Raw genomic sequence first — 27,543 nt, forward strand, 5'->3', positions numbered from 1 at the left:
CCTGATCACAACAGGCAATAAAATCATTGTTTTCCGGCCGCATATCTCCCTGTGTAAACAAGGGATGTGCGTCCGATAGCAATGAATTTAAATGGCCGCATAAAACAATACAATGATCATTCGTGTGGCCCGACCGCTTGATTAGTTGTGCCATGTGAAAGCACTGCAAATGATTGCTGATCAGTGCTCATTTACGGCCACAGCCACCCAAAGATCGATGTATGTAAAAGGACTCTGGCCAGGATTCCAATGCGGCTGCACAAAAAACTGACATGATAATTTTGTGCGGCCACTATTCATTGAACTGCAGCCACACAAAATTGACAGGGCAGACAATGTAAAGAGCATCTCTGGCCGCATTGTCTGCAATGGTTAATTGAAACCCAATTAATTGAAACCCAATTCCAATTGAAAAGAAATGACGTTCATAGGGCCTGTACTGCAGGATGAACTTCACTGACAGCAACCGTTCTGTGACTCGGCCATGTCAAACAACGACCGCTGTCTTACACAGTGTAAACCTGGCCTTTAACTGTTTTGGTTCCGTGATTCTGGTCTGTAGCACATCTTCCACGCACGGAACGTGTGCAGCTCCGGGCAGATTATCGTTGCTAGAAATTGGCCTGTGTAAAAGTGTGAGCGATCAGCCGAGGAGTGGGACCTGCGCACATCTCCCTGTGTTGTACTGTGTGGAGGCACTACAATCGACTGCCAATCTCACCTTGGAAGTAGTGTCCTATCTGTTACACTTAGGATGGTATACAGGGGGTGCCCTATTATGAACTTTTATTGGAGGGCAAGGGTCCATATACACAGGAGGATTAATCTTACACCGTTTTTTGGCAGGTTGGCCTATACTATTAGCACTGACTGGAATCCCTGCGGTGATGGAGCTGATATTTCTGCCCCTCTTCCCTGAAAGCCCACGATATACATTGCTGCATAAGGGCAAAGAGGATGAAGCCAAGAAAGGTAAGTGTTATGTAATGCATATAGGCACATGATAAGACACATATAACAGATCTTTTAGCTGGAGTTTATGTTCTTCCTCCAAGCACTGCAGCGATTGAGAGGCTGGGACGATGTGGACAGTGAAATAAAGGAAATCTATCAAGAAGACCAATCCGAGAAAGCAGAGGGTCGCCTGTCGGTCAGGAACCTGTGCACTTTTCGTCCCCTTCGCTGGCAGCTTATCTCTATTATTGTCATAAACATGGGGCAGCAGTTGTCAGGGATAAATGCGGTGAGCTAATCTTTCATATAATTGTGCATGATTAGTACTACATGGTTATTTTTTAGATTTTTTTATATCAGTGGCATTATATTACTTCGCCGCTCTGAACTACTTTCTTACAAACCTAACTAATCGCTGAAAGTGCCATCATTTTCAAGTTCTTTCTCTCACTTCTATCTATAACCTATAGAGGGTTTATTATACAATATACATTATTATTATTATTATTATTATTATTATTATTATTATTATTATTATTATTATTATTAGCCATCACTTCAAAAACATGTAGTCTCACTGTCTTGGATACAGCACAGGCCACAGGAGGGAGCAAGAGGCATTGCCAAATTCAAGTAACATACTGTAGATGGTAGTAGAGCTGCTATGGTAGTAGAGCCTGTCAGCACAGATTTGCCTACTAAAGTAAGAACCCGTGCAGATTGGGAGTCTGATGGGAGTATTTGGTACCCACCAATGGAACTAATCCTGGGGGGGGGCTTACCAATGGAAGCCAATGGCTCCTTGTTCTGTCAACCAAAGCGCCGCTCATTAGGAGCGCCCCCAGTTAAAGGGTCACGTGTACCTGGCTCCTTGCAGGCACTCGGCTGTCTAGTGCTGCAAATGGCAGTGGAGTGGGGGGCTCACTCTAGCCTGGGGCCTGCCAGGTGATTCCCTAGTTCCCCGATGGAAGTCCGAGCCTGGATGTGAATGACAGCCCAGCAGATTCTTTTATGAGGGAAGAAATAGACCTGATCTCAGACTGAGTGGTGATGAGCTCGGCTGACAGAGACACACATACACAGTCATGTGCAGAAAAGTTTTACTTTTAAACCTAGCAAGAAATTTAGATGAGAATCGACAGTAGCAAATCATCCCAGCAACAAGATACAATACTTCAATGGCTGCAAAAAGTCTCATTCACAGTCTCAGTCTCGGTTTAAAACAAAACTCAAATCTCCTCCTATCCATTCTCACTTTTTTAAACCAACTCTTGGCAACTTCCATGCACATCACAGACTTCCACTCAAGAACACAGCAGCTGTTTTCTCAGGTCAACCTGTCTAGCATTGGTTATGTACCTGGTATACACATAGGCACATCCTGTCAAAAAGCCTTTGCAAAAAAATAAGATCCCACTAGCCAGGATGATTGGTGTTGCTCACAAGTTTAAGGGTACCAGACTACCTAAAATTATCCTCTTCACAGACCCCATAGGACTGCAAGGGCCATCTCTGTGTATGAATACTCCTACCTTTCTTGAAGCCCCCTCTTTAATGTATACTGTTTTCCATTTTGTACAGATATATTACTATGCAGATACCATATATGCTCAAGCTGGAGTTCCTGCAGATACGGTTCAGTACGTAACGGTGGGCACAGGATCTGTCAATGTTCTGATGACTTTGGCTGCGGTGAGTACAATGTTTAGTTGAAATACAGCTTATTACTGCTAGTCCTAAACATGGTTATGGGAGAAATGAATATTTAGGTACATGTTCCTTTTTTTAGACCTTTATTGTGGACTCTTGGGGAAGAAGATTACTACTGCTCCTAGGTTTTGGGATTTGCTGCATCTCTTCTATTGTGCTGACTATTGCACTTGTTTACCAGGTGAGAAACTTTTCATTTGTATATATTTATATATATATATATATATATATATATATATATATTTATTTAACTAAAGGGGAACTATTAGAAGGTTTGAGCAAATGAACCTGCTGATATTCCTCTGCTGCCGTGTACCTGATGTTTGCAGCACTAGTCTTCCTTTTGCTGTTATGGCCCTATTCCACGAGTCGTTTGGAGGAGCAAACGAGCGCTATTAGCGCTCGTTTGCTCCTCTTTCCCCGCTCGCTGCCGCCGCTATTCTACGCGGCGGCAGCGAGCGGGTCAGTGCGGGAGGGGCGGCGGGGGGCTGCCCGGGTGATCGCTGATCGTCCGGGCAGCCCATAGGATACAGCAGCGCCTGCTGCCGATGCTCCTATTCAACGGAGCGACGGCAGCAGATCGCTGCTATATCAGTCGCTTGTTTTTCAACATGTTGAAAAACAAGCGACTGCAACGATCAGCCGACATGATCGATGTCGGCTGATCGTTGCACTCTATTCCACGGGACGAATATCGTTCGTAGCGGCCGATATCGGCCGAATACGAACGATATTGCTCCTCTAAACGACCTGTGGAATAGGGCCATTAGTCCCGCCGTTTTTGAGCAATTTGATTAGAATCAAATATGCTAATTAGTTTATTAGGAGCACTAGGGGCATTCCTGGCCCCACAGAGCACCTCCATCAGCCTGCCCACCGCCTCTTTCGGCAACGCCTACTATGCATACTGTAGCTACTGGCTAGAGCACCTGCCTCTCTCCCTACTGTTGCCGTTTTCTCCCAGCTTGTGGACACCTCCTCCGACATGCCCACACGGCCTCTGCCTCCCCCCCGCAGGCCAATGCTGCTCGGTGATCCAGGACTGAGGGCGTTCCTCAGCCCCACAGAGCAACCCCTCCTCCTACTATATATATTCATCAGGGACGCCTGAGGAAGGCCCGCCTGCTGTGTGCTGGATTGGCGGGTGGGTGGGAGAGAACAGCAGCTGCTGGGTTCTCTGCGGTTGGGATGCAAGAGCGGTGGCTGATTAAACATGGTGCCGGCCACTGTGCATAGTAGACGTTGCCGAAAGAGGCAGTGGGAGGGCAGAGGAGAGTGCTCTCTCAGAAATGCCCCCAGTGCCCCTAAAGAGCTGATTAGAATATTTGATCTTAATCAAATTGCTCAAAAACGGCATTAGCTACAGGAAAAGAAGATTGACGCTTCAAACAGCAGATACGCAGCAGCAGGGTGATATCAGCAGGTTTATTTGCACAAACCTGCTGATAGTTCTCCTTTAAGTTCATCCTTTCTCCTCATTTACTAGAATGTAGGTTCATCACGAATATTGAGGAAAATAGGGAAGAATTCTGTCAAATATGCCTTGCACCACATTTACTATAGGCACAACTTTGTAGTAAAGGGATTGTTGCCTTTAAGTGGTGTAAATTCAGGCATAAGTATCCAGGCCCGATTCTGCCATGAGGCGGAATGAGCCTTCCGCCTCAGGCGGCAGATTTTGCGGTCCGGCAGGGGGTGGCATTATGTCCCCCCTGCTGTCATTTTTGTTAAGTATCACTTAACAAAAATGACAGCGGCCGCTCACCCGTCCCGTCGCCCACGCTCTCCGCTGTCTCCACATCCCATTAGGGATGCTGTCATCGACCTCCAGGCTGTGGTGAGTGCCCGGGGTCAGTGGGGGACGCACTGGGGTGATCGGGTCGTGTGGGGCCGCCCCGCGCGACCCGATCACCCCACTCGCTCACCACAGCCTGGAGGTCCGTGACAGCTGCAGGGTGACGCCGCGGGACCTGACAGGATGTGGAGACAGCGGAGAGCGCGGGCCGGCTGCGGCGTGGGACAGGTGAGCGGCTGGTTGGGGGTTGGGGGGGCGGGTGCGCGATGCCGGCCATCACTCAGGGGGCGGCCGCCTGAGGTTTGCCTCAGGCGGCAGAGACCCCAGAATCGGCCCTGTAAGTATCGCAAGATGGACTCAAATGTTTAGAAAAATTAGACTGTCTTTTCTAACATTGTCTAAGGATAAGAACATTTTAGTAAAGTTTCCCTAATGTCTCTCCAAGTCTGGAGGATTCAGGATTCACCACCCATATACCCTATGGCTATACCCACATGCTCAGGATTTTCCATACAACACACTAATTCAATATTTTTCCAAGACTGACAATCATATTTCTGTCTCAGCTGTGTCCATGGATTCATACAAGGATTGGCCTCATTGTTAATTTAATGGGACTAATCCATAACTGAACCATGAATCCATGTTCCCCTGCAGATTATGGCCATGTTCACACAACATGAGACACCAGACACATGTGTCAGAAAAGATCATCCCGGACGGTACTGCAGATCTTTACTGCCGCTGAGTTCCCCGCTGCTCACAATGGAGCGTGTGGCTGGAGCCGCACGCTCCATTGTGTGAACTGACAGGTTTTCTGTAGCCACTATTTATTGAACAGTGGCCGCTGAATACTGACATGTCAGTTTCTTGCGGCGCCGCTAGGGATCCTGGCCGGAGTGTATACTATACTATGAGGGCAGCACACTGTAAGTTCATTATCAATCATGGCCGTTGTTTAATAGCCTTACGATACAAGCCAGAGAAAAATACTTCTTATCAGGCTCCATTTCTCCACCCCCTCCCTTTAAAATTTAATTCACCTTGAAAAACATCTCTTTTGGGTGCTGAACAAACTAGCAGCTTACTGAAGGATCAGTTACATACTGCCCATAAAAGTCTGTGAAAAGCAGAGAATAGAGTGAATGGATAGAGCCAGAAGCAAAGAGAGACTGAAAATAAAGTACACAAGTTTAATGTGAGTATTAGATGTTTGAATTACAGTTTAGACTGGTCAGTACTGTTTTATAATGTCCTCCATGCTGCATTTTTAGGGTTGCAATTGAAATGAATGTCGAATCAACTGCTTCAATTTAATAACAAAGAATCGTTGTATTTATTTTTGGCCTTAATCAGATTTTTTGTTTTTAGACTACGGTGAGCTGGCTGCCCTACCTCAGCATTGCCTGTATCATCATCTATGTTATAGGCCATGCCATAGGACCAAGTAGGTGGATGGAATTTTGATGTTATATTATTTATAAATATAGTTTTAAGAATTTAGAGGCTTTTACCAGGATTAGAAAATCTTGGCTGCTTTCTTCCAAAAGTGGTGCCACACCTGTTTACCGGGTATCAAGTGGTGAAACCTGACTGGTTGCAATGGACAATTCCATCTTTCCCTTGCACTAGTTTGTATTAAAGGGAAACTGACAGCACAAATATGCATATATCTGTGCTGGACATTTCCCGTTGCTGATCGCACCAGCAGTGCAAACATACGTTCACTGCTGCAGTGTGATCTGGCATGTTGCTAAAAAACGTTCATTATCCCTGGTTGACAGTGTAACAGAGACGGGCATGTGACTTTCAGCTCCGCTCTCCGGCTGGTGCTCGCCTCCTCCAGCTACCAATAATCCTGGAGGTGGCCTGAAGACACAACAGCAGCTGGGGTGGGAGCTAACAGTGTCACAGATAGCCTGCGATTTTTAGCAACACTCCGGATTACACAACAGTGGTAAATGTAGGGATATACTGCTGGTGTGATCAGCAATGGGAAACTGACAGCAATTATATATGCATATCCATGCTGTCAGTTTCCCTTCAAGGCCACTTCAAAGCGGCCAATTATCGGAGGAATGAGCAGCCAACATGCATAAACGTCAAAGGCCACACAAACAATCTAGCAATCACATGTAGCTGCATGATAACTTGAAGGATCAGTAAACGAGCGCCGATCACAGGGATCAGTACTAATTATTGGCTTTTGCTTAGCCCATCTCAAAGAGCTTTACATATTGACAATAGTTCTAAATCTATTTTCTCAAGGTTCTATCCCCTACGTTATCACCACTGAGATGTTTCGCCAAGCCTCCCGTCCTGCCGCCTTCATGGTTGCTGGCAGCACACACTGGCTATGTAACTTCATTATTGGACTCATTTTTGAGTACATGAGGGTAAGAATTCTGTTTTAAAGTATTCATAGGATCCCTTGGTGGAAGTTCTACCTGACTGACTTTATCTTTCCTTGCAGATAGGACTTGGCTCCTACTGTTTCATTATTTTTAGTGGCGTCTGTTTTGTGGCTTTCGTCTTTATATTTTTGGTGATTCCTGAAACTAAAGGTAAAACGTTCTTGGAGATCAGCCAAATAATGGCAAAGAAAAACGGACTCGAGGAAATTACAGACATCAAGGAATTTCAGGATCTTAACCCATTAACAAAGGACACCATACCGGAGAAACTGGATAATGCCATTATGACACCAATTTAATCTGCATATTTTGTTTTTTATTTTATTTTTTTGCCCCTTTGTTTAATACATGTAGCCAGTAACCAGTTCTGCCCAGACTTTTTTTTATGTAAAAGTTAATGTAAAAAAATAATTTCATTGTTAATTTAGTAAGTGTCCCCATATTCCCGACCTTGTGTTAATTTCTGGTATAGTAATTAAAGTTTTTTTGTGTTTTGTTAAGCAATTTGTGCTAATTTCTGCATAAAATCCAAGAATAGATCTGTTTCTAAAGGCCCCCGTATACATTAGAGAAAAGATGACTGAATGAGTACATTGATTTTGGTTGGACCATCCCTCTTTCTTAGGTGTACGGTTTACTATTGACTCTCCCCCGACAGAAAATGTTGGGAAGAAAGAAGGATTGGACATGTTGAATTTCAGCCAATCCTTCATGGAAATAAGTAGCCAGTAGAGAAATCTTACTCCCTTTTTTTCCATTAATAACATGCTGGCCCATGTGAACCAGCAAACAGCTATGGAAGCAATATGAACAACTTAATTTTATAAAATAAATTCTTTAATTATTCAGTTTAAACAAATGCACAGATTGCAATCACACCCAGTTCCAGAAAACCCGAAAGATCCCTGTATATGGACCATTACGAGGAATAGTTACATATGCTGCACTGGGGCCTTTTGATAAGATTAAGATAACATAAGATTAGTGATTAGAGATGAGCGACCCTCGAGCATGCTCGAGTCCATCCGAACCCGAACGTTCGGCATTTGATTAGTGGCGGCTGCTGAATTTGGATAAAGCTCTAAGGTTGTCTGGAAAACATGGATACAGCCAATGACTATATCCATGTTTTCCACATAGCCTTAGGGCTTTATCCAACTTAGGCAGCCACCGCTAATCAAATGCTGAAAGTTCGGGTTTGGATGGATTCGAGCATGCTCCAGGTTCGCTTATCTCTATTAGTGACCCAATGTTAGCCTGAGTGATTTATAAATTATTATCCAAGTTAATGATGATAACTTGAAGAGGAGCAAATATGTAGTCTTTTAATAGATCCAGCCTGTTGTTAATACAGTGGATATATAAGTGGCACTATGTATAAGATAAATACCCCTAATAGGGTAGAATTAAAGGGGTATGCCAGAGAAAAAAAAATGTTTTCAAATCAACTGGTTATCCAAATTTGTAAATGACTTCTATTTAAAAATCTCAAGCCTTCCAGTACTTATCAGCTGCTGTATGCCTTGCAGGAAATGGTGGACTCTTTCCAGTCTGACACAGTGCTCTCTGCTGCCACCTCTGTTCATGTCAGGAACTGTACACAGCAGAAGCAGATTACATAGAAAACCTCTCTTGCTCTGGACAATTCCTGCATCAGAGAGCACTATGTCATCCTGAATGAATACACCACTTCCTGCAGGACATACAGGTTTTGAGATTTTAGGTTTGTTTTTTTTTTATATAGAAGTAAATTACAAATCTGTATAAGTTTCTGACACCGATTGATTTAAAAAAAAAATTCACCAGCGCACCCCTTTAAGTAACAATCCTCTGTAGACAGGAAGTAACATCATTCAGCATTGAAATGATTTAACAGCTGTTATCTGGCTCAAGAATGACACCACCAGACACCGTCATGGAGGTTTCTCCCCATGATATTACATCTCCCTTCAGTCCTGTTACTTGACATTTACTCAGTGAAGCAATCTCTTGTGCACTTAGCAGGCGACTCCATAGGTGGAGCTGACTTAACCTTCCAAAGAAGCTGTTATTAAACAGTCCCAAGAGATCATATCGGTCTTTAGCAAGAAGAGCTATACCTCCAGGTTTAATGGTATATCCTTTCTGGATAATTTTTTCTTTTCCATGAAGCCCGCTCACCCAGAGCTCACTGGTTCCAGAGGAAGACTCCCATCGTACACAGTAATGAACCCAGTCCTCTGACGTGTGATGTATGTTGAAGTCAACAGATACCCCTCCAACCCACAAATATATGCCGGACCCTATGCCTAGGACAAGTTCATTGTCAGTATTTGTGGTGGAATAAGAGAAGACTTTATGATTGCCCTCATGGCGGGTTCTCACCCACACACACAGGGTAAATTCAGTCAGCTGTAAAGGTTTGAGGAGATGAACTTCCACATGAGCTGCTGGGTGATTGTAGGCAAAATAGAAGGATGGATAGGATGGAACTGCAGAAGCACCTATGTGGGAAAAAACACATTGAGATGTAGTTGGTCTTTAGGAATAGAAGTAGTGATAAGAAGAAGGGGTAGGATGAAAAACTATCTTGACCTAGCCCTGGTCCCCCGCTACTCCCACTCTTCCTCTTCCCTGCATATTTATTATTAAAACCTATACAACATCTCACCGTGTAATAAGGGATGAGTGGCCAATGAATGATGGAAGCAGAGGGCCACACAAAGGATCCAGTAATTCTTAGGCAGCCCTTCCTACACAATCCTTGGGTCGTGTAATAGGCTCTTTAAACGGGCATGAACTATGAAATTGCATTAACCCACCTGTTGGGACATGTAATAGGGCCCTAATGCCCCCAGTATTATCTCTTCCCAAGTATTATCTTTCTCCCTCTACAATTATCTTTCCTCCAGTATCCTGTAACCCACAGATCATCCTGTATCATCTCTGCTACCCAATATCGGCCCGATTCGGCTGATAATCGCTCTGTGGAATAAATACAACGATCAGCCGATGACAACGATCATCAGCTGATTGTTGATATAGGTTTGAACCTATAATTGTTGGTCGCCGACCGCGCATCGCTACGTGTAATAGCGACTGACAATTTACATTACCTATCCAGACTGCAGGGCTCCTCTTGAGGTCTTCTTCCCCGGGTCCCACGCGCTCCAACTTCAGAGCGGCCTGTCTAAGCTGACAGGCTGCTCAGCCAATCACAGGCCGGGACCGCCGCACCTAGTCATTGGCTGAGCGGCTTGTCAGCTGAGACAGGCTGCTCTGAAGCTGGAGCGCGCGGGACCCAGGGAGAAGAAGACCGCAAGAGGAGCCCTGCAACCTGGATAGGTAATGTACAAAGTTTAAGCAAGGGCTGCAAGAACATCAGTAACAATGTCCATGCAGCCCTTGTTAAAAGATAATTGGGCCGTGTAATAGGCGTAGTAAACTAGCAGATCGGCGCTCGTTTACAGTTATTATCGAGCCCCCATCAGCCCCTGGAATAACACCCTTAGAGTCATCTCCAATATTTCCACCTTAGCTATGGCTCTACCTGATAATCTTCCCCAAACCAAAATCTCCATATTAAAAAGCAATAATTTCTCAATTCTAGTCAATGTAATAGATTTTTACTCACCTGAACGACCTTTTGGGGGATCAACCCTTCTTTTCACATCTAAAATTTCACTCTCAATTTGGGTGAGTTTAGTGGTGATCTCTTGCTGGCAGATTTCTAGGAGGAGACACAATCCAACATTATCTTGTATTACGGATAACAAGGTATAGTTAGAATTATATAACAATACCATCACAACTGGAATTTATAGGAATTGATGGGCGTACTATTAAAGGTATATTTTACTTTCATAAAGTAATCTCTCATCTACAGAACAGTTGATAGCTAGTTGATTGGTGGGATTCCAACCACTGGGACCCCACCCACCAATCACAAAATCAGGTGTCTTTTGTCTTTCAAGTGAATGGAGCAGCAATGTGCATGCTCAGCTACTGCTCCATTTATTCTGAAAGTGACCTGAAAAACTATATCAGCTCTGAACCTGGATATCTTTAAAGCGACTCTCTACCCACAATCTGCCCCCCCCCCCCCCCCCAAACCACTTGTACCTTCGGATAGCTGCTTTTAATCCAAGATCTGCCCTGGGGTCCGTTCGGCAGGTGATGCAGTTATTGTCCTAAAAAACAACTGCCAAACGGGAGTATCTGTGCCCTAACATTGCACCACCCCCTCCAACCCTCCTCCCCACCCTCTTCATCATTAGGAATGCCACTGGAACATTTTCTCCATGCTGAACACTGCACAGGTCCTTAACGATCCAGCCCATGTGCCGGGCTGACACAGGTGGTGAATAGGAGGCAATCTGCCTGGAGCATTCCTAATGATGAGGAGAGTGGGGAGGAGGGATGGATGGGTGATGCAAAGTTAGGGCACAGATACTCCCGTTTGGCACAGGGCTGTAAGTTTAAAGGTTGTTTTTACGACAACAACTGCATCACCTGCCGAAATACAGCAGGACAGATCTTGGATTAAAAGCAGCTATCCAAAGGTACAAGTGGTTTGGGGGGGTCAGATTGTGGGTACAGAGGGAATAGAGCGGGGGCTGGGTGTACTTTTCTAGTCCTGCCACTTGATCTCACTGAAAGCTGAAAGCAAAACACTTAAGGGTCTGACACAGTGCTCTCTGCTGCCACCATGACAGAAACTGTCCAGAGCAGGAGAGGTTTTCTATGAGGATTTGCTACTGATTTGGACAGTTCCTGACATGGACACAGGTGGCAGCAGAGAGCCCTGTGACAGATTGGAAAGAATACGCCACTTCCATACAGCAGCTGATAACTTTACTTATAGAGTATGGTGTTTAATTCTTTAAGAGTCTTAATCTTTTCACATAATGGCTGTCTATATTACCTACAGTAATGTCCTTTGCAGTAAAATAACATGTCTAGATCAATCACTTCCTCTTACAAATCAACCCTCTTGCTAGTCTTTTCATCAATCTTTTCATACTGTATTCTATAAAAATTTGAACAGTCTACAATCAAATGTACCTGAAAACAGAAGAAAGACAATATGGTGTATAAGCTACAAAGTTCACTTACCCTTTGATAATTTTACTTTGAAAGAAGACTGCACCACACGATCATTCAGCGGCTGCGCATGGCGGTAATCATTACGCAAAGTATGGTTGTGCCAATCCAGCAATGTCCCCTCCAACAATTTAATCTGCAGAGGTTATAAAGGGCCACATGGGAACAGATGTGACAAATAGACTGGCTTGACCAATTAAAGTACAATAAATAATCGTAATGATATCAACTATCATACAGCTTTGAGCCAAACCTAAGCTGTAACTACCACCACCAAGTCACCATAAGGATGAAGTGACACATGGCAGATTTGTTGCAGACAAATCCCATTCATCTCAATGGGGTTTGCAGAAACACAGTACATAATAATTTTAATCACAGAAATTTCTGAAAAAACTCTTCCATGTGTGATTGAAAGTGGTAACATATAGACTGTGAATATCAACGTGTTGCAATTGAAATGTATTCATACGCTTTAAGTGGTGGACTCATACCCCTAATATTAGAGAATAAACTATCCTTCTTAACTATGCATGCTTGCTTATTATGACAATACAGACAAATAGGTCCCTGAATTTGAGATAGATCCTCATCCTCCTTGCAGTATACACCCCTAGTGTGGAGGGCTACATTTATCATACAGGCTAATAAGAGATGCAATGAATAAAATACAAAGGTAAACTATGTCACGGATTGCATTGTCATTGAAGAGAACAGTCCCAAAATTCACAAAAAAAATTTATTTTAGTGTGAATTATTACTGTGGCTTTTATTGATTGATTAAATTAAAGGAGACCTAATCTACAGGCCACAGGCAGATTGTGTAAATCTCTGCTTATCTTGGGCTCAGAAGTCATGCAGGTGGTCCTCCTCTGTCATTGACAGCTCTCTATATCCACACTTATACACAAATAGCTCAATCACTGAGTAGGACTGCCCCCTGACTTAGCTCAAAATTTATACATGAATAATTGACAAGGTGTACTGGGACCTTTCCTATAAGACTATATATTAATGTACGCCTATCCTCCGGCTCTATAACATGCTGCCTGTAGATTGTTGTGCATTTTCAATGTGACACGTTCCCTGTATTAGATCACTTTGTAAATTCACAGCTTTTCTATAACAGAAAGACGTGCTGTGTACTTGAAAAAGGAAAGCATGCCTCCTGATCACAATGGATTTCTTTTACCTATTCACCAGTGCCGGACTGGCCCACCAGAGGACCAGAGAATCCTCCGGTGGGCCCCCAGCTTTAGAACCTGCACAAACACTGACTGACATGTTGTTTCCATCTGGTTCTTCATTGGTGGGCCCCCAGTATCATTTCCACTGGTGAGCCCCTGACACTGACACTGCCATTTACTAACATTGTAGAGGTACGGTAAAACTCAGCTGTCAATGTATTCATACATTTAATGAGTAATGTAAATATTTCCTGACAGACATGTCCGATCCTCTTTAACTCTTTTGCATACACAGCAGTTGGGTTTTCACACAATATAAAATCTGCTTGTCATGGCAGGTTCTCATCACTCATCACTGGGTGGAAACAGACAGATGTTTATCACACATGGAGGGGTAATCACTCCTGTGCGGCGTTTGCAGAGTATGCCGTGTTCTCTCCCGTCTGTCACCGACACAGTGATTATCAGATGATGCCAATAACATCTTTGTTGCTGGTAAACAACAGTGCTGTATACTGTATATATGTGGATGCTGATGATAGCGAGCACCAAAGATACAGTACAACCAGACTTCACAGGGATCTTCAATCTAACAAAGGTTATTAAACGGTTTCTAATACGAATACATGTGTTATTATTAGAAAGTGCAGGTCTAGACAGGAGAGGATAAAGACTAGGAGCAACAGGTTACCCACTTATAGGAGAAATGACCTCTCTCATACAGTATCTCCATGAATGCATTTCTATAACTATCAGATGTGATATTGTAGTGTCAGTCACGTGTTGCCCATATGATGTGATTTCCCTACGATCACATAGCAGGGATGTATTTGCAAACAAAAATACTCATTAAGTGCTGCAGAATCTGTTGGCGCTATACAAATAAATATTATTATTATTATTATTATAGGCTATGTTCACACAACGTATATTTTCGTAAAATAACGGCCGTTGTACAACGACCGTGATTATTACGAAAATATAAGTTTCCTCTCCGTCTATGGGATCCCGGCCGGAGCGTATACACGTAGTATACGCTCCGGCCGGGATCCCTAGCTGCGCCGCAAACAACTGACATGACAGAAAACCATGTCAGAGCACACTGTGGAGCGAGCGGCTCTGGCCCCAAGCTCCTTAGTGTGCTGTGGAGAGTTTTGATGCGTGTGCGAACGGATGCGCCTGCATGACAGCTCTGCGGCCGAAAAGATCATCTTTTCAGAGACCGGCCGGGTCACGCAACGGCCGGTCTCTTACGCTGTGGGAACATAGCCATACACTGTAAGTCCTTGGACAATGTGGTCATGGGACCACACAAAATTGACACCACATTGGACAGATGTATAAAGCAATGTTAAATATTTTAGAAAGTGAAATGATCTCAGGGTTTTACAGTTTACTTGTCATGTCACCATAGAGAAATAATGTCATATGGACAAACCAATACATGGTATGTTACCTTTGGCTATTTTGTCCATAGAGGCAATGCTACACAATATCATTTCTTATACTGTAATGAGGAATAAAAGAAGAGTCTTGGTGTAGCGCTCATGCCGCACCAATTATTCCCCCTCCCTCTTCTCTATGAATATTTTGTACTGCTCAGTCTCCTGCACGCTCGCGCCATCTTCCTGGGCCACGCAGGTGGTGCTAATGTCAGAAGTTGTGCGCCTCCTGTATTCGCCATCATCGCCGGCATCAGCAGCACTTGCGCAGACCAGGAACATGGGGAGGCTGTGCAGGAGGCTGGGCAGCAGAGAATATTTATACAGAAGAGGGAGAAGGAAGAAGTGGCGAGGTGCCAGAGCTCGGCATGAACACTACACCTCAACTCTTCATTTAAGGAGGAGAATTGATATTGTGCAGCTGCTAGTGGACTGCTACCTGTTGAAAGATTCCTTATCAGTTTTCGATCTGTTTCTTACATTTGACACCTACATAGTGATTATACCTGGGACTCATAAGATGATTTACCTGATTATGAGACAGGATGATATGAGACTCATATACAGTCCACAGCACGTTCTCTGTACAGGGGGGAGTGGTGAGGGAGCCCTGGTAGCGATAATACTTGTCCAGGTCTTCAGGCAACATAGCCAAGGGGTCAATTGTCCTTATTTCAGTTTCTTGGCCTAAAATGAAAAAATAAATAAATAATTAATTAATTAAACAAAAAAAAAAAAAAAAAAAATATATATATATATATATATATATATATATATATATATATATATATACACACACACACACACACACACACACACACACACACACACACACACACACACACACGCACATATACAGGAATATGCTGTAAAAGGATTTGCTAGATCATCTTAGTGCATCCTCCTGACAGTCACTTTGCTCTATACCAGATCCAGGTAGGACCTAAACATTGACTGCAATTATTGGATATTCTGGAAGGAAAACATTTCATTAATCCTGATGTTATAGAATATGGGCAATGATGTAATGATATAAAATGCTGCTTATTGCATCCAATGTTCAATGTGCTGTGGATAGAAATCCATAAGGGTAAATTCCCAATCTTCAAGAAAAATCCGCCCCAAAAGCTTCACTAAATGGCGCTTATATTGGTGCAGATTTTCCATTGCAGAAAACAGCCGAGCAGTTAGAAAAAGACTTTACTGATCACCTCAGCATAGTCATTTGTCTCTATACACCCAGTTTCTTACAATAACACTGTGGATTTGGTGCTGATGGTGACTTCCCTATTCAACTAAATGGCTACATCAAATTTTATTCCCTTTCCATTTTTCATTAAAAGGGTATTCCTATCACCTAAGCTTTTTTTAGGTGGTAAAGAATGCAAAATAAAGCAATTTTGCAAATGCTTTGCCTTAGAAAAATAGTTTTCTAAGTTTGGTCCCTTGGTGTCCCAGTAGTATTGCTAGCAGTTGCCTAGATTCCCGACCAACACTCTCAGCTCTCAGAGCGGTGGCCAGGCTCAGTGATGCTAAGCTGATTCACCTCAGCAACGCTGCATCCCGCTGTGATGCTCAGGTAAATTCTCGACAGATAGGATATCTCTTTAAATAAATGGGCCAATCACAGTCAGCCCCAGCGTCCCATACTCTCTCAGTTATGCTGTGTTTACACAGAACGATTATCATGCGAATTTGCAAGATAACGATCGAATTAGAACGATAATCGTACCTGTAAACGCAGCGAACGATCAAGCGACGAGCGAGAAATCGTTCATTTTGATGTTACAACATGTTCTTAAATCGTCGTTCGCAAAAAAATTGCAGATCTTTCCGTGTAAACAGTCGTTCACCAATTTTACCTATGTGCGAGATAGGCTTAAGCGATCGCAAAAAGATTTTTCCGTACGATATATCGTTCCGTCTAAATACTGATCGTTCTAAAATAAACATCGTTCTTTCGATATCGTTAATGTTACGATCGGGCGAATTATCGCTCCGTGTAAACGCAGCATTAGTCAAGCTATTTGCAGGAGACACCTGCTGACCACAGGTGCTTGTGATTGTTCTTCCCAAAAGTCACCAGTGTTCTTGAGTTATTGTGCTGATCTGCTGTAAAAAGGGGTCATCAAGGATTAGCAAAACATCACTGCCGTCACCCAAAAACAGCACCAACCCTGTCTTCAGGTTGCGTGTGGAATTACAACTTGATTCCACTCACTAGAATAAAATTGTGCTAAAACACACACACTGAGGGAAAGAGTGGCACTGGTTGTGGCAGAAAGCAGCTGTGTTTTTCTAATCATGGTGATCAGTCAATGTGATCTGTGAGCAGTATGGAGCTGAGCAGATTGATATATAGTTGTGTCGGAAAACATCAGTATAACGTTCATTTTATTTATTAAAATTCAGAGCTCAGAGTCCAGTGGGCGGTCTTACTCAGTGACTGGCAATTGTTATTGAGTGAGACCATCCACTGGATTCCTAAAAATAGAAAAAGAAGGGATTTCATTGTCCAGCTCCTCCTGCTCATATTGAGTTGAATTTAATATTTGGAAGTCTAAAAAATGTCTTTATATGGCCCTTGCATAGGGATAGGTTCTCATGTTGCAGCTGCTGCATATAGACGGTCACATGACAGTCATATAGACGGCCTACTGTAAAGACTGTGACCAATTTAGATAAAGTTTTAAATGTTCATGCAAATGAGGCACATGCCAAAATTATACAACCTTTCAAATTGGCTGGGTTCACACTATGTATATTTGAGGCTGTATTTGGTCCTCATGTCAGGTTCTCATAGCAACCAAAACCAGGAGTAGATTGAAAACACAGAAAGGCTCTGTCCACACAATGTTGAAATTGAGTGGATGGCCGCCATATAACAGTAAATAACGGCCATTATTTCAATATAACAGCCGTTGTTTTAAAATAACAGCAAATATTTGCCATTAAATGGCGGCTATCCACTCAATTACAACATTGTGTGATCAGATCCTTTCTGTGTTTTCAATCCACTCCTGGTTTTGGTTGCTATACAGCCTCAAATATACAGCCTCAAATATACGTAGTGTGAACCCAGTTTTACTGCAAGAAAACTAGTGCTGAGTGCCTAATAGATTACCCAATTGTGCAGTATATCTGCTAGTGTATACTACTACATCAAAATTGACATAATTGGGGATGCAAGTATTTTCTATATACTTTAGGAATGGATGTGTTTGCTGATGAATAATGTGTGAGGGTTTCGGTACGTCGGTTATCAGTACCTGCATAACGGATCTTGGCTAGCTTGGAAATCACTTCGCTATAATATGTGTTTTCAAAATTACCATCCTGAAAAAAAGAAAGAAAAAAAAAAAGAGTAATGAACACTGAGAAAATATCATGTGATAGTAAATTATACTGGGAGATTTCCTACATTGCTGCCCACCTTTATGATTGATAAGTGGGGTTCCCCAACAATCAGCAGAATAAAAAGGCCTCTTTGGCGCACCAGGCACAGCCATTTACTCATAGATGCATTTGTAGTGGTACTCAACTCCTGTCAAGCAGAGCTGCAGTGCCAGGCACAGCCAAACGTAAATATGTGGGGTTGTAGCTGGATGAACAATGAAGGGGTCATAGTTATCAGCTCATTTATTAGGCCGACTGATGGGGATTCCAGGGAGTCCCCACCAATCACACTGATTGACCTATTCTCAAGGCTAGTCCATGAATGTATGTTCCTGGAAAACCGAAACTATCAGCAGGTTGCAAGTATCTAACCTGCTGATATCTCCCTATAGTGTATGGGGCGCTGAGAATGAAGGTAAGTTTCTCAGGGCCAGCTGGGCATAGTTCCGCCCCCAGTGCACCTTACCTTCAATCTCAGCGGCCTCTGCGCTATAAGGGGATATCAGCAGGTTACAAGTATCTAACCTGCTGATAGGCTCCCTTTAAAGTTACATCACTGTTAAACTTATCACAAAGGGAACCTGTCATTCGAGTTTTAAGCGTAATTATTTGTGGCTATTATATGACTTGTATATGGCATTTTTCCTCAGATTACTGCTCCTTCTCTAATTTTCAGTTCTCCCTGACTAGTGGAAGCTGCTAGGGTGTTTCCTATACACTGCACACTTTAGAGCAGTATACCTTCAGAAGCAGCAGCAGTGTGGAAAACATTATAGAGCAGTAATGAGCAGTTTTAGCTGTGAATCTAGCACTGTAGTGAGATATAACACTAACAACAAGCTGCAACCCCTTCCATGCCTCTCTGTCTGTTACTTGCCCTCTTCCCCTCCTTTTCTATTCATGGACTGCTGTGGACAGCTATAACCTGATACTTGAGTGAGCTGATATGTCTTGGGATAGGATTTAGCACTTTTCAGAGTAAATGATAATTTTCACAGGGGTAGAAATTGATGAATAAAGAAAAAGAACAAACTATTAGTTTTCATAATAATATATAAATGTAATTGTATTACTTACCACATACAGAAAAGCGAGCACCGCTAGGCCATTTGGCTTGTCTTTGGCCACATCAAAGCTCTCGTATAATTCTGAGTTATAATGCACAATATGCAGCTGTAAAGGCAAGATATTAGTTTCAATAACAAGTTATCAGTTTCCTTAAGGGCATGCACTACACAACACTCACCTCTGCCATGTATCTCATACCATCAATAGTATGCTCAGAGCCACTAGTTTCCAGATCCAGTCCACCCCAGTGCAGATGCATTTGTACTGCAGTGTAGACGTGCGGAAGTCCTTTTGCTATTTTCAATGTTGGTGGAAGTTCTATTTGCACTAAATATTTCAAAAACACAAAAAAGAAAAGTAATGTTAGAAGGATTTTACACTCAGTGGGGCATATTTATCAAATTTACCCCTGGCGTATGTCATGGAAAAAACACAGATTTTTGCGCCTTATAAGTGGCGTACTGCCCACTTTCCTGATGGGCAGATAAGGGCGCAGCAAGGCAGGGAGGAGGCGTAACCTCTCCCCACACCTAATTTATCGTGATTTATGGTGTAAATCATGGCAGAAATCTACACCTGCTCCGGAGCAAGTATAGATTTGTGCGCCTGCCAAGCGACAAAGAACGGCACTTCCACTTCTGGCATTGAAGCAAAAACTGAACATAAATTTGCAATCGTAGTTTTCCAAAGTATATATACACTATTTCTGAACTTACCCTTAGGGCAACTTCACACATAGCAAATCGCAGCAGATTTAACACTGCGATTTCTGCAGCAAAATCTGCTGCTATTCCCGACACTGTAATTTTGAATAGGTTTACATACTAGCTGCGAGCATCTTAAGTTTCATCCCGCTTAACCTGCTGCAACCCAGTGAATACTTTACTGGTCCGCCCTCTGGCCTGCTTCTGGGGCTCCCATCCCATAACATCACGCTTAACCAATCAGTGGCTGCAGCGGGACAACACAATTCTGCCATTGGTATATTATTCTAAGTCAGTATGATTACAGTGATATAAAATTTATATGGTTCTTTTTATATTTTGCTTCTTTTTAAATAATTTTTTTTTTAATTATTTATTTATTCATTTTTGTTTTTTCCAGTTACAATATTACCATAAAAAAATATCACAAAAGGTTACACTCTTAAAAAACATATTGACAAAATTACAAACATCATCATACTTTACATTGTGAAAAGGAGCACCTGCCCCCCCCCCCCCCCCCCCCAACCACCCCTTCGCCTGACAAGGAATGAGAAGAAAAAGGAGAAAGAAAAGAGAAGAAAAGAAAGAAAAAAAAGAAAGAAAAGAAAACCCTCCACTTATCCATGTGTCATTGTCTAATAAAACTTCTCATACAGTGTCACAAATCTTTCCCACAACCTCACCGGAGGGGAGACTGGGGAAATCCAGCTCTTAACCAGAGCCAGTTTAACGTAAAACAGCATCCTCAATATAGTTTTCACTTTACCCCTAGGCAGCTTTAATTCAGATGTATCGCCCAATAGCGCAAGCTGGGGGACTTGTAGTATATCTATCCCAAGCCTCTCTTTTATTTTGTCAAACACGTGATTCCACAGTTCTTCTATTTTTTTACAACTCCATAGCAGATGTAGGTAACCAGTTTCCTCAGAGCCACATCTGGGGCAACTGTTGTGTGGCCATTTTTTGATTTTACACAAAAAGCCAGGTGTATAATAAACTTGATGCACACTATTAAATTGAATGATCTGATGGTGAGTGGCAAAAGACACTAGCTTGGTATTCTTGTATATAATTGCCCAATTCGGGATAGGCTGGCCTCCTAAATCTCTTTCCCACTTTCCCTGGCTCCTATGTTCCAAGACCCCTCTTTTTAAATATTTAAACAAACTTTTAACTTTTAAACAAATTATCTCTCCTGACTTGATAAAAAAGTCCTTGGTGACCTTGAAATGTGTTGTCCTTGAGATGCAATACATTTTTGGATTATTATATAGCCTAATTTTCTTCCTCTATGTGCCTAGCCTCTACCCTCTATACAGCTAACTACCATGTATTATGCCTATCCTCTCTATGCCTTGCCCAGGAGCTGGTGTGGCTTCCTGTCCTGGATGCCATTGATGAATAGAGCAGCCTGCGCAGAGGTTACTTACTACTGTGACTGTAGGTGTTGTACTCCTAGGCATTACCTCTGCAAAATCCTATTCTGAGGGGCACATTTTAAGGTGAAAATTTCCTTAGGGTTCACTTGCCTACGAATAACATAGTCATATTATTGTGTCTTGACCCAAATGTAGTTATCTCAATACTTTTTTTTCATTTAATGTTAGGATCGAGGTGCCGATCATATAAATCTCTTCTATACTAGTTTAGCCTCTCTGAGGCAGGCTGGAACAAAGAATCTACCATAGCAGGAGCAGAGGCCTTTAAAGGGCCTCTGGTAACCATGGCAACTGATGCGCACCTTAATGGTGCGTTCACACCTACGGGATCTGCAGCTGATTTTCTGCAGCAGATTTCATTTAAATAACTGAACATAGCATCAAATCTGCTGCAGATCTGCTGCAGATCCTGTAGTTGTGAACGCACCCTTACATTGCATCGCAGGGTGCCAGAGTTCTGACAGACGCGGCACCTATCAGAGCGTGCATCCGCCATGCATGACATGTATGACAGCTGTTATCAACAGATTAATATTAATGAGTATTTGAATATATTATATCATAGATATACCAATCTCATTCTGTTTCCTAGTGCAATACATTGCTCAGTGCCATCCCTCGCCTTAGTTCGCCTATTACTTCCGTAACAAGGCGTTCACATAATCTATTCCATATAGAGAACAATTATGTTTTGCAGACCTCAGCTCTATTACCAAGGATCAGTACTAGGGTATTGTTTAGCGCTCAGATATGTATTAGTGCATAATTATAGGACAAATTCTTTAAAACGAGTGACTCCTTCCTAAACCAGGGATTTCCTTTTGCACAATGAGGTGTAACATGTAATAAAAAGGTGTGGTAGCAATGCTGGGAACACTGAAGGGCCCACTCAGGGATACTGGCAAAGTGCAGAAACTTTAGGTCCCGCCAAAGGTGCGCGCCTCTTAGTAAATCCGGCGGGGTGAATGAGGGCAGGGCTTGATTTAAGACCGGTGTACGTGTATGCCGGTCTTAATAAATGTCCCCCTTTGTCTTGGTGGTCTGGTAGATTCTCTACAGCTGAATATTGTTATACCTCTGCCCTATTTTTGTATTTCTAGAAACATTAAACTAGTAACACCCATTGTGAATGTAGTCACTGAGCTTTTTGCCTCATTTGAGAATCGTAACTATCAAGATTGTTGTGACACAGCATGTGAAGAAATTGTAACCGTCAAGATTGTTGTGACGCGGCATGTGAAGAAATGTAAAGTAAAATAGTTCTTTTGAATAACATTCATCTGCAGTTTTTTTTAAGGGGAGCCATTTAAAAGTGTAACCCCCCCCCCCCCCCCATGTTATAACTCTGTGGTCATTGAGTCCTGCAAGATTAGAACAAAGCAATGCATCGCAAAATGTAAGGAGGGCATTGATTGGCTGAGCGGGCAGATCCATGTGCCAACCCAGAACCAGAAAGCACTGCGCAGCAGGAGCGGGGCTCCATGAGAAGGACAAAGAGGGGGAATAAGGAAAGCTATTGCAGGTTATTTAACCCTTACCACTAGTCTAAGCAACATTTTAAATTAAATTAAAAAAGATGCTCCCCAGATAACCCCTTTAAGGTAAATTGAGGTCATTCTTGGCATGGATTTAATCAATAGTGTTGCAAAAGCATCAGCATGTTCCTGTTCACAAAGCTCTCGTAGCCAGGTACGGCTGACTTCAATATCCCAATAGTCGCCTCCTGGGAGATGTGTTTAGTGTTTACCTTTCCCTGAACTAACATTTGCTTACAAAGTACAACCACAGGCAAAATATTCTCTATTAAAGGGGTACTCCCGCGGGGGGGGGGGGGCACTTTTTTGCTGGGACGGGGGAGGAGGTGGCCGAGGGAAAAGACGTCCACTCACCTCCCCGTTTCTAGCGGCGGTGAGGTGAGTGGACGTCTTTTCCCTCGGCCACCTCCTCCCCGATACCAGCAAAAAAGTGCCCCCCCCCGCTGGAGTACCCCTTTAAATTTTACTCTGAACATTGATCTGGTTGTGAAGAGGCCATAGACTTTACACTCTTTCATGGACAGGCATAGACATGCAATATAAACCTAGAGACATCCTTCCATCCAAATGAATGGTCTAATATATATTTGATAATGGACTTCTCTGCATGAGTAAAGAGAGCTTTCTTCCAATCCTTCCCCCCAATGCTAAGATTACAACTTAAACAACACAATCACAGTCAGATCTGTAAAATTATGTATAACCTTAAAGGTACTGTGGTAAAAAAAAAAATTTCAAATCAGTTGGTGTCAGTAAGTTATACAGATGTGTAAATTCCAGTACTTATCAGCTGCTACATGCCCTGCATGAAGTGGTGCAGTTTATACCAGTCTGACACAGTGCTCTTTGCTGCCATCTCTGTCCATGTCATGAACTGTCTAGAGCAGGAGAGATTTTCTATGGGGATTTGCTATGCTCTGGACAGTTCCTGTCACAGACAGAGGTGGCAGCAGAGAGCACTGTGTCAGACTGGAAAAAATACATCACTACTTGTAGGGCATACAACAGCTGATAAGTACTGGAAGGCTTGAGTTTTTTAAATAGAAGTCATTTACAAATCTGTCTAACTTTCTTACACCAGTTGATATGCACAAAAATATATAAAAAATCAACTTGGAGTACCCCTTTAAGACCTCATGAACATGACTGTATTTGTGAGCATCTGCCATATCTTTCCATGCCTCTATTTTCCAGATTTCATAATCCTCTATAATAAATCGGCAAGCACCAACACATGGTGTATTATAGAGGTATTACAAAATCACACTGGTGATAAAGAACATGCAACACTATTTCCTATAACACATATCAGATTGCATATATGTATAGCCAGGGAATTGGCAGGTAATAGAGTAGGAGTGGGAAACAGGTATACAGGTGTGGCAAACAAGTATGGGGAACCATAGAATACCCTATTGATGCGCCAAACTCCTTTCCCTATACCTAGGCAAAGCTATCACCTCTAAATGCTGGGTCCATGCTGGATCTCGTCCCTAGAAGCCCTTAAAACCTCTATGACAATACTGGGACCACTATCTCATGTAGATCATCAAGGGTTCCTCCTGGCTATCTATCAAAAGGCCCACTTGTAGGGCCAGAGAACACTTGTAGGTACCCTGGCATGGCTGTACTTAGGGACCATATCACCCATATGCAGTGAACAGCCCTCATTCAGAATACTACATACAGTCAAAGTTTACTTGGATTGTATACAATATACCAGCCAAGGTACACCAAATATATAGCATACATAATTTGAGTATCTTCTAAATATGGTTCAAAGGGACAATGCAAGAGACAGAGAAAGAAAGTTATGCTGATATCTAATGCTCATTGGGAAATAATATGAATTATTCTTATATGTTGGTCTATTAACTTATATGTTGGTCTATTGATAATCGTTCGGTGAAATAGAGAGAACGATCAGCCGATGATCGTGTCATCGGCTAATCGTTCATTTAGGGCCAGACCTAAAATCATCGTTCCCCCACCGCGCATCGCTACGGTTGAATAGTGATGCGTGGCGACTTGACAGCAGCAGCATCATCATACATTACCTGTCCAGGCTTCTCCTCCGCGCTGTCTTCATCCCTGGGTCCCGCGCTCTCTATCTTCTGAATGGCCTGTCAGCTGACTGAGCGCTCAGCCAATCACAGGCCTTGACCGCCGCGGCCTGTGATTGGCTGAGTGTGGCCTGTCAGCTGACCGGCCATTCAGAAGATAGAGCGCGCGGGACCCGGGGATGAAGACAGCGCGGAGGAGAAGCCTGGACAGGTAATGTATTACTGCTGCTGCAAGGGCTGCAAGGACATCGGTAACGATGTCCCTGCAGCCCTCGCTCAACGATCATCGGGCCGTGGAATAGGCCCAGTAAACGAGCGGCGATCTAGCAGATCGCCGCTCGTTTACATCGTTGATCGGGCCCTCCTCGGCCCGTGGAATAGGACCCTAAGTTTAGGTCTTCTGCTGGATCTCACCATGGTGATACCTGGGCCTTTCCTCTGGTTGAAGTTATTATGATGCTGCAAATACAAACATAAGCTGATTACCTGAATGGCCATTATTGGAAATCCGGAAATGTCCATGCAATGGTCCATCATAGCCCTCTAGGTCCAGCGGAACAAGCTGAGGATTATATACAACCTTCTTCCGCTGTATATCAATAGGGGACTGGTGTGTTGATGCACATAGGGGGTATTTCTTACCCCAGTTTGCTTCATCTACTTCTCCCTCTGTAAACAATGAATAAAACATGAATTTAACCCTTTAAGCGATCATTATTATGGAAACATTTCTGTTCACACTTTTTCCTATCCATTTAACATAAGTTTTATGGAAAAAATGGATGCAAAAAATTGGATGCAATTGTGTACCATCTCAATAGCTTTTTCAGTCTTATAATTTCATGAATGGGTAAATCTAGAGTATATGTCTTTAAAACATACCATAGGACTATATATGCAAAAGGAATCAGCGCTTGTTCATATGGAAACTCAAAGAAAGACTAAAGGCGATTGGGCCAAATCCAATGTATGCAGAGAAGAGAAGTGGTCTCTGTCTCCAGGTACAATATAAGTATAAAATCTATAAACTTTATTCAGTCATAGTTAAAAGCTTGTACAACATTGTACTATAAAAAGCTCAAATGAAACACAACGCATTTCAAACTACTGCCATTCTTAGTCATTTCATACTCCATACTAAACATGTATTATGGTTGTGCCATAACTAAGAACTCCAGTAGTGTGAAATGCGTCGGAGTGCCATTTGCATTTTTTATGGTGCAATGATGCAAAAGTTTTTAACTGTGAATCAATAAAGTTTTAAGATATTATACTCGCCTGGAGCTGGAGACCACTTCTCTTCTCTGCATGGCATGTGAATATGTAGTTAATTGTTCAAAACTGCATAGGGCCATTGCAGCATACTAGTGTGCCTAGTGCAAAAGAAAATCATGGTTGGCCCAACCCTTTTCTGAACATTTTCATTAACTTGAGAATCGAAAAGAACTACATTCATCCTGCCCATTAGAGACCTCCCAGGGTGCCAGGCACATGTGCCCCTCCCCTAGATTGGGCCTCTTCACCACATCTGACCCAAGGGGGGTAGTCACGTGCAATGGCACTTATTAACTTCAATAAAACAACAAGGCTAGGAGTATATCTTTCCAACCATACTATGCAACTTGCAAATAATGTATCTTAAAATAGTTTCCTACAATATGTAGTGCCAGTAGCACATAACATACAAAAGCAATACATTCTCATTTTCCTATATTTCTCTAGTGTTGCGTTTTTTTTTTTTTATTATTTAATTGACAATTGATCCAACCATTAGATTGTGCTTGGGTGTTATATCAATTGTTAAACATTTCCATGTATTGATCTAGAAATGATTCTCTTATATGATGTATCTTCCCACAGGTGTTATGGGAGATTTCGAAGCAAAAAAAGAAAAATCGGTGAACCAAAACTTCTGCCAATTTAGATTTGGTTATAAAACATAATATATTTTAGTCTCTGTTCAAACAATGTAAAAGCTATGCAGTTTTTACAATGAGAGACAATGACTGTCATGTGAACAGTCAGATTTTATTTTCTTTTATGCATAAAAAAAGTTCACATATCCATGAAGACAGATCCCATGTAGTTACATCAAACTTTTTGAAAACCTTCTCATCAGAAATGACTAAAAACTGTAAATAACTATTTGATATAAAACGGAATAAAATGGACCATAATCCCTGAGCGATCTGGTTCTTTTCTTACCTTGGTAAGTCCACTCCACCACATGTGCACTGCAAAATACCACACAGACAGACAGGACCAGGCACAGGTTGAGGTGCTCTGCTTTCCCCATGGCTGCCTCTGCACGTGTGTCCGTCTGATAGGATTTGCAGTCTGCCTTTTAATCTTCAGCTCAGAATTTGTAAATAACAATTTTAGAAAGTCTATAAAATGTGTTCATCCCTCCCACTGCACAAACACAGCCGTCCCCCCACCCACTTGGCTTTTATGTTTCACTAGAGAAAACAGAGTTCAGATAAACTGCAGAGCTGCCCTAAGAGGTTTCTATTGATTGACACATACAAGCCTGTCAGGTTATATCAGCCTGCTATAGAGGGTTTGTGTCATCGCCCTGTTCTGTGTTATTAATCTGCCCAGTAAATACTGGTCTAATGCACACTTCACTATCCAGCTACTCCAAGGCTCCCAACACAATACTGCAGCATTTACTCCCATTGATAGAATCAGTGTTGTACATAGGCACATGATGCACTTTGAACTGTTGGTTATTTTTTTTCCCTTTTTCTG

At 42.5% G+C, this 27,543-nt stretch overlaps 2 protein-coding genes across 3 annotated transcripts in view; one reads left to right on the forward strand and one right to left on the reverse strand.

Moving 5' to 3' along the window:
* Positions 1-7,373, forward strand: part of LOC138769946 (solute carrier family 2, facilitated glucose transporter member 5-like) — a 38,150-nt gene extending 30,777 nt beyond the window's left edge. For both annotated transcript variants that reach the window (XM_069948718.1, XM_069948719.1), the window contains exons 7-13: positions 847-972; positions 1,056-1,243; positions 2,536-2,646; positions 2,744-2,845; positions 5,831-5,906; positions 6,728-6,855; positions 6,933-7,373. In XM_069948718.1, coding sequence (XP_069804819.1) covers positions 847-972; positions 1,056-1,243; positions 2,536-2,646; positions 2,744-2,845; positions 5,831-5,906; positions 6,728-6,855; positions 6,933-7,172 — 971 coding nt within the window. In that variant the 3' untranslated portion in view covers positions 7,173-7,373. The remainder of the gene's footprint in view (positions 1-846; positions 973-1,055; positions 1,244-2,535; positions 2,647-2,743; positions 2,846-5,830; positions 5,907-6,727; positions 6,856-6,932) is intronic.
* An 804-nt stretch (positions 7,374-8,177) lies between these two features.
* CA6 (carbonic anhydrase 6) lies at positions 8,178-27,168 on the reverse strand. Its single transcript, XM_069948720.1, has 9 exons — positions 26,998-27,168; positions 25,279-25,461; positions 19,227-19,375; positions 19,058-19,153; positions 17,854-17,920; positions 15,114-15,271; positions 11,968-12,091; positions 10,487-10,582; positions 8,178-9,356 (listed from the first exon to the last, which is right to left on the reverse strand). The coding sequence occupies exons 1-9, from the start codon at positions 27,086-27,088 to the stop codon at positions 8,743-8,745; spliced, it is 1,578 nt and encodes a 525-aa protein (XP_069804821.1). The 5' UTR covers positions 27,089-27,168; the 3' UTR covers positions 8,178-8,742.
* Between the last annotated feature and the right edge of the window lie 375 nt (positions 27,169-27,543).

Source organism: Dendropsophus ebraccatus, chromosome 12, assembly GCF_027789765.1.
Source record: "Dendropsophus ebraccatus isolate aDenEbr1 chromosome 12, aDenEbr1.pat, whole genome shotgun sequence".
NCBI classification, from domain to species: Eukaryota; Metazoa; Chordata; class Amphibia; order Anura; family Hylidae; genus Dendropsophus; species Dendropsophus ebraccatus.

Bases quoted from the DNA above. Each gene is read 5' to 3' on its own strand.
- CA6 (XM_069948720.1), bottom strand. From the start codon at position 27,088: ATGGGGAAAGCAGAGCACCTCAACCTGTGCCTGGTCCTGTCTGTCTGT. The intron at 17,921-19,057 runs GTAAGTAATACA...TCTTTTTTTCAG, and splicing joins TGCTCGCTTTTCTGTATGTG to GATGGTAATTTTGAAAACAC. The intron at 9,357-10,486 runs GTGAGTAAAAAT...TTTCCCACATAG, and splicing joins TCCCCCAAAAGGTCGTTCAG to GTGCTTCTGCAGTTCCATCC.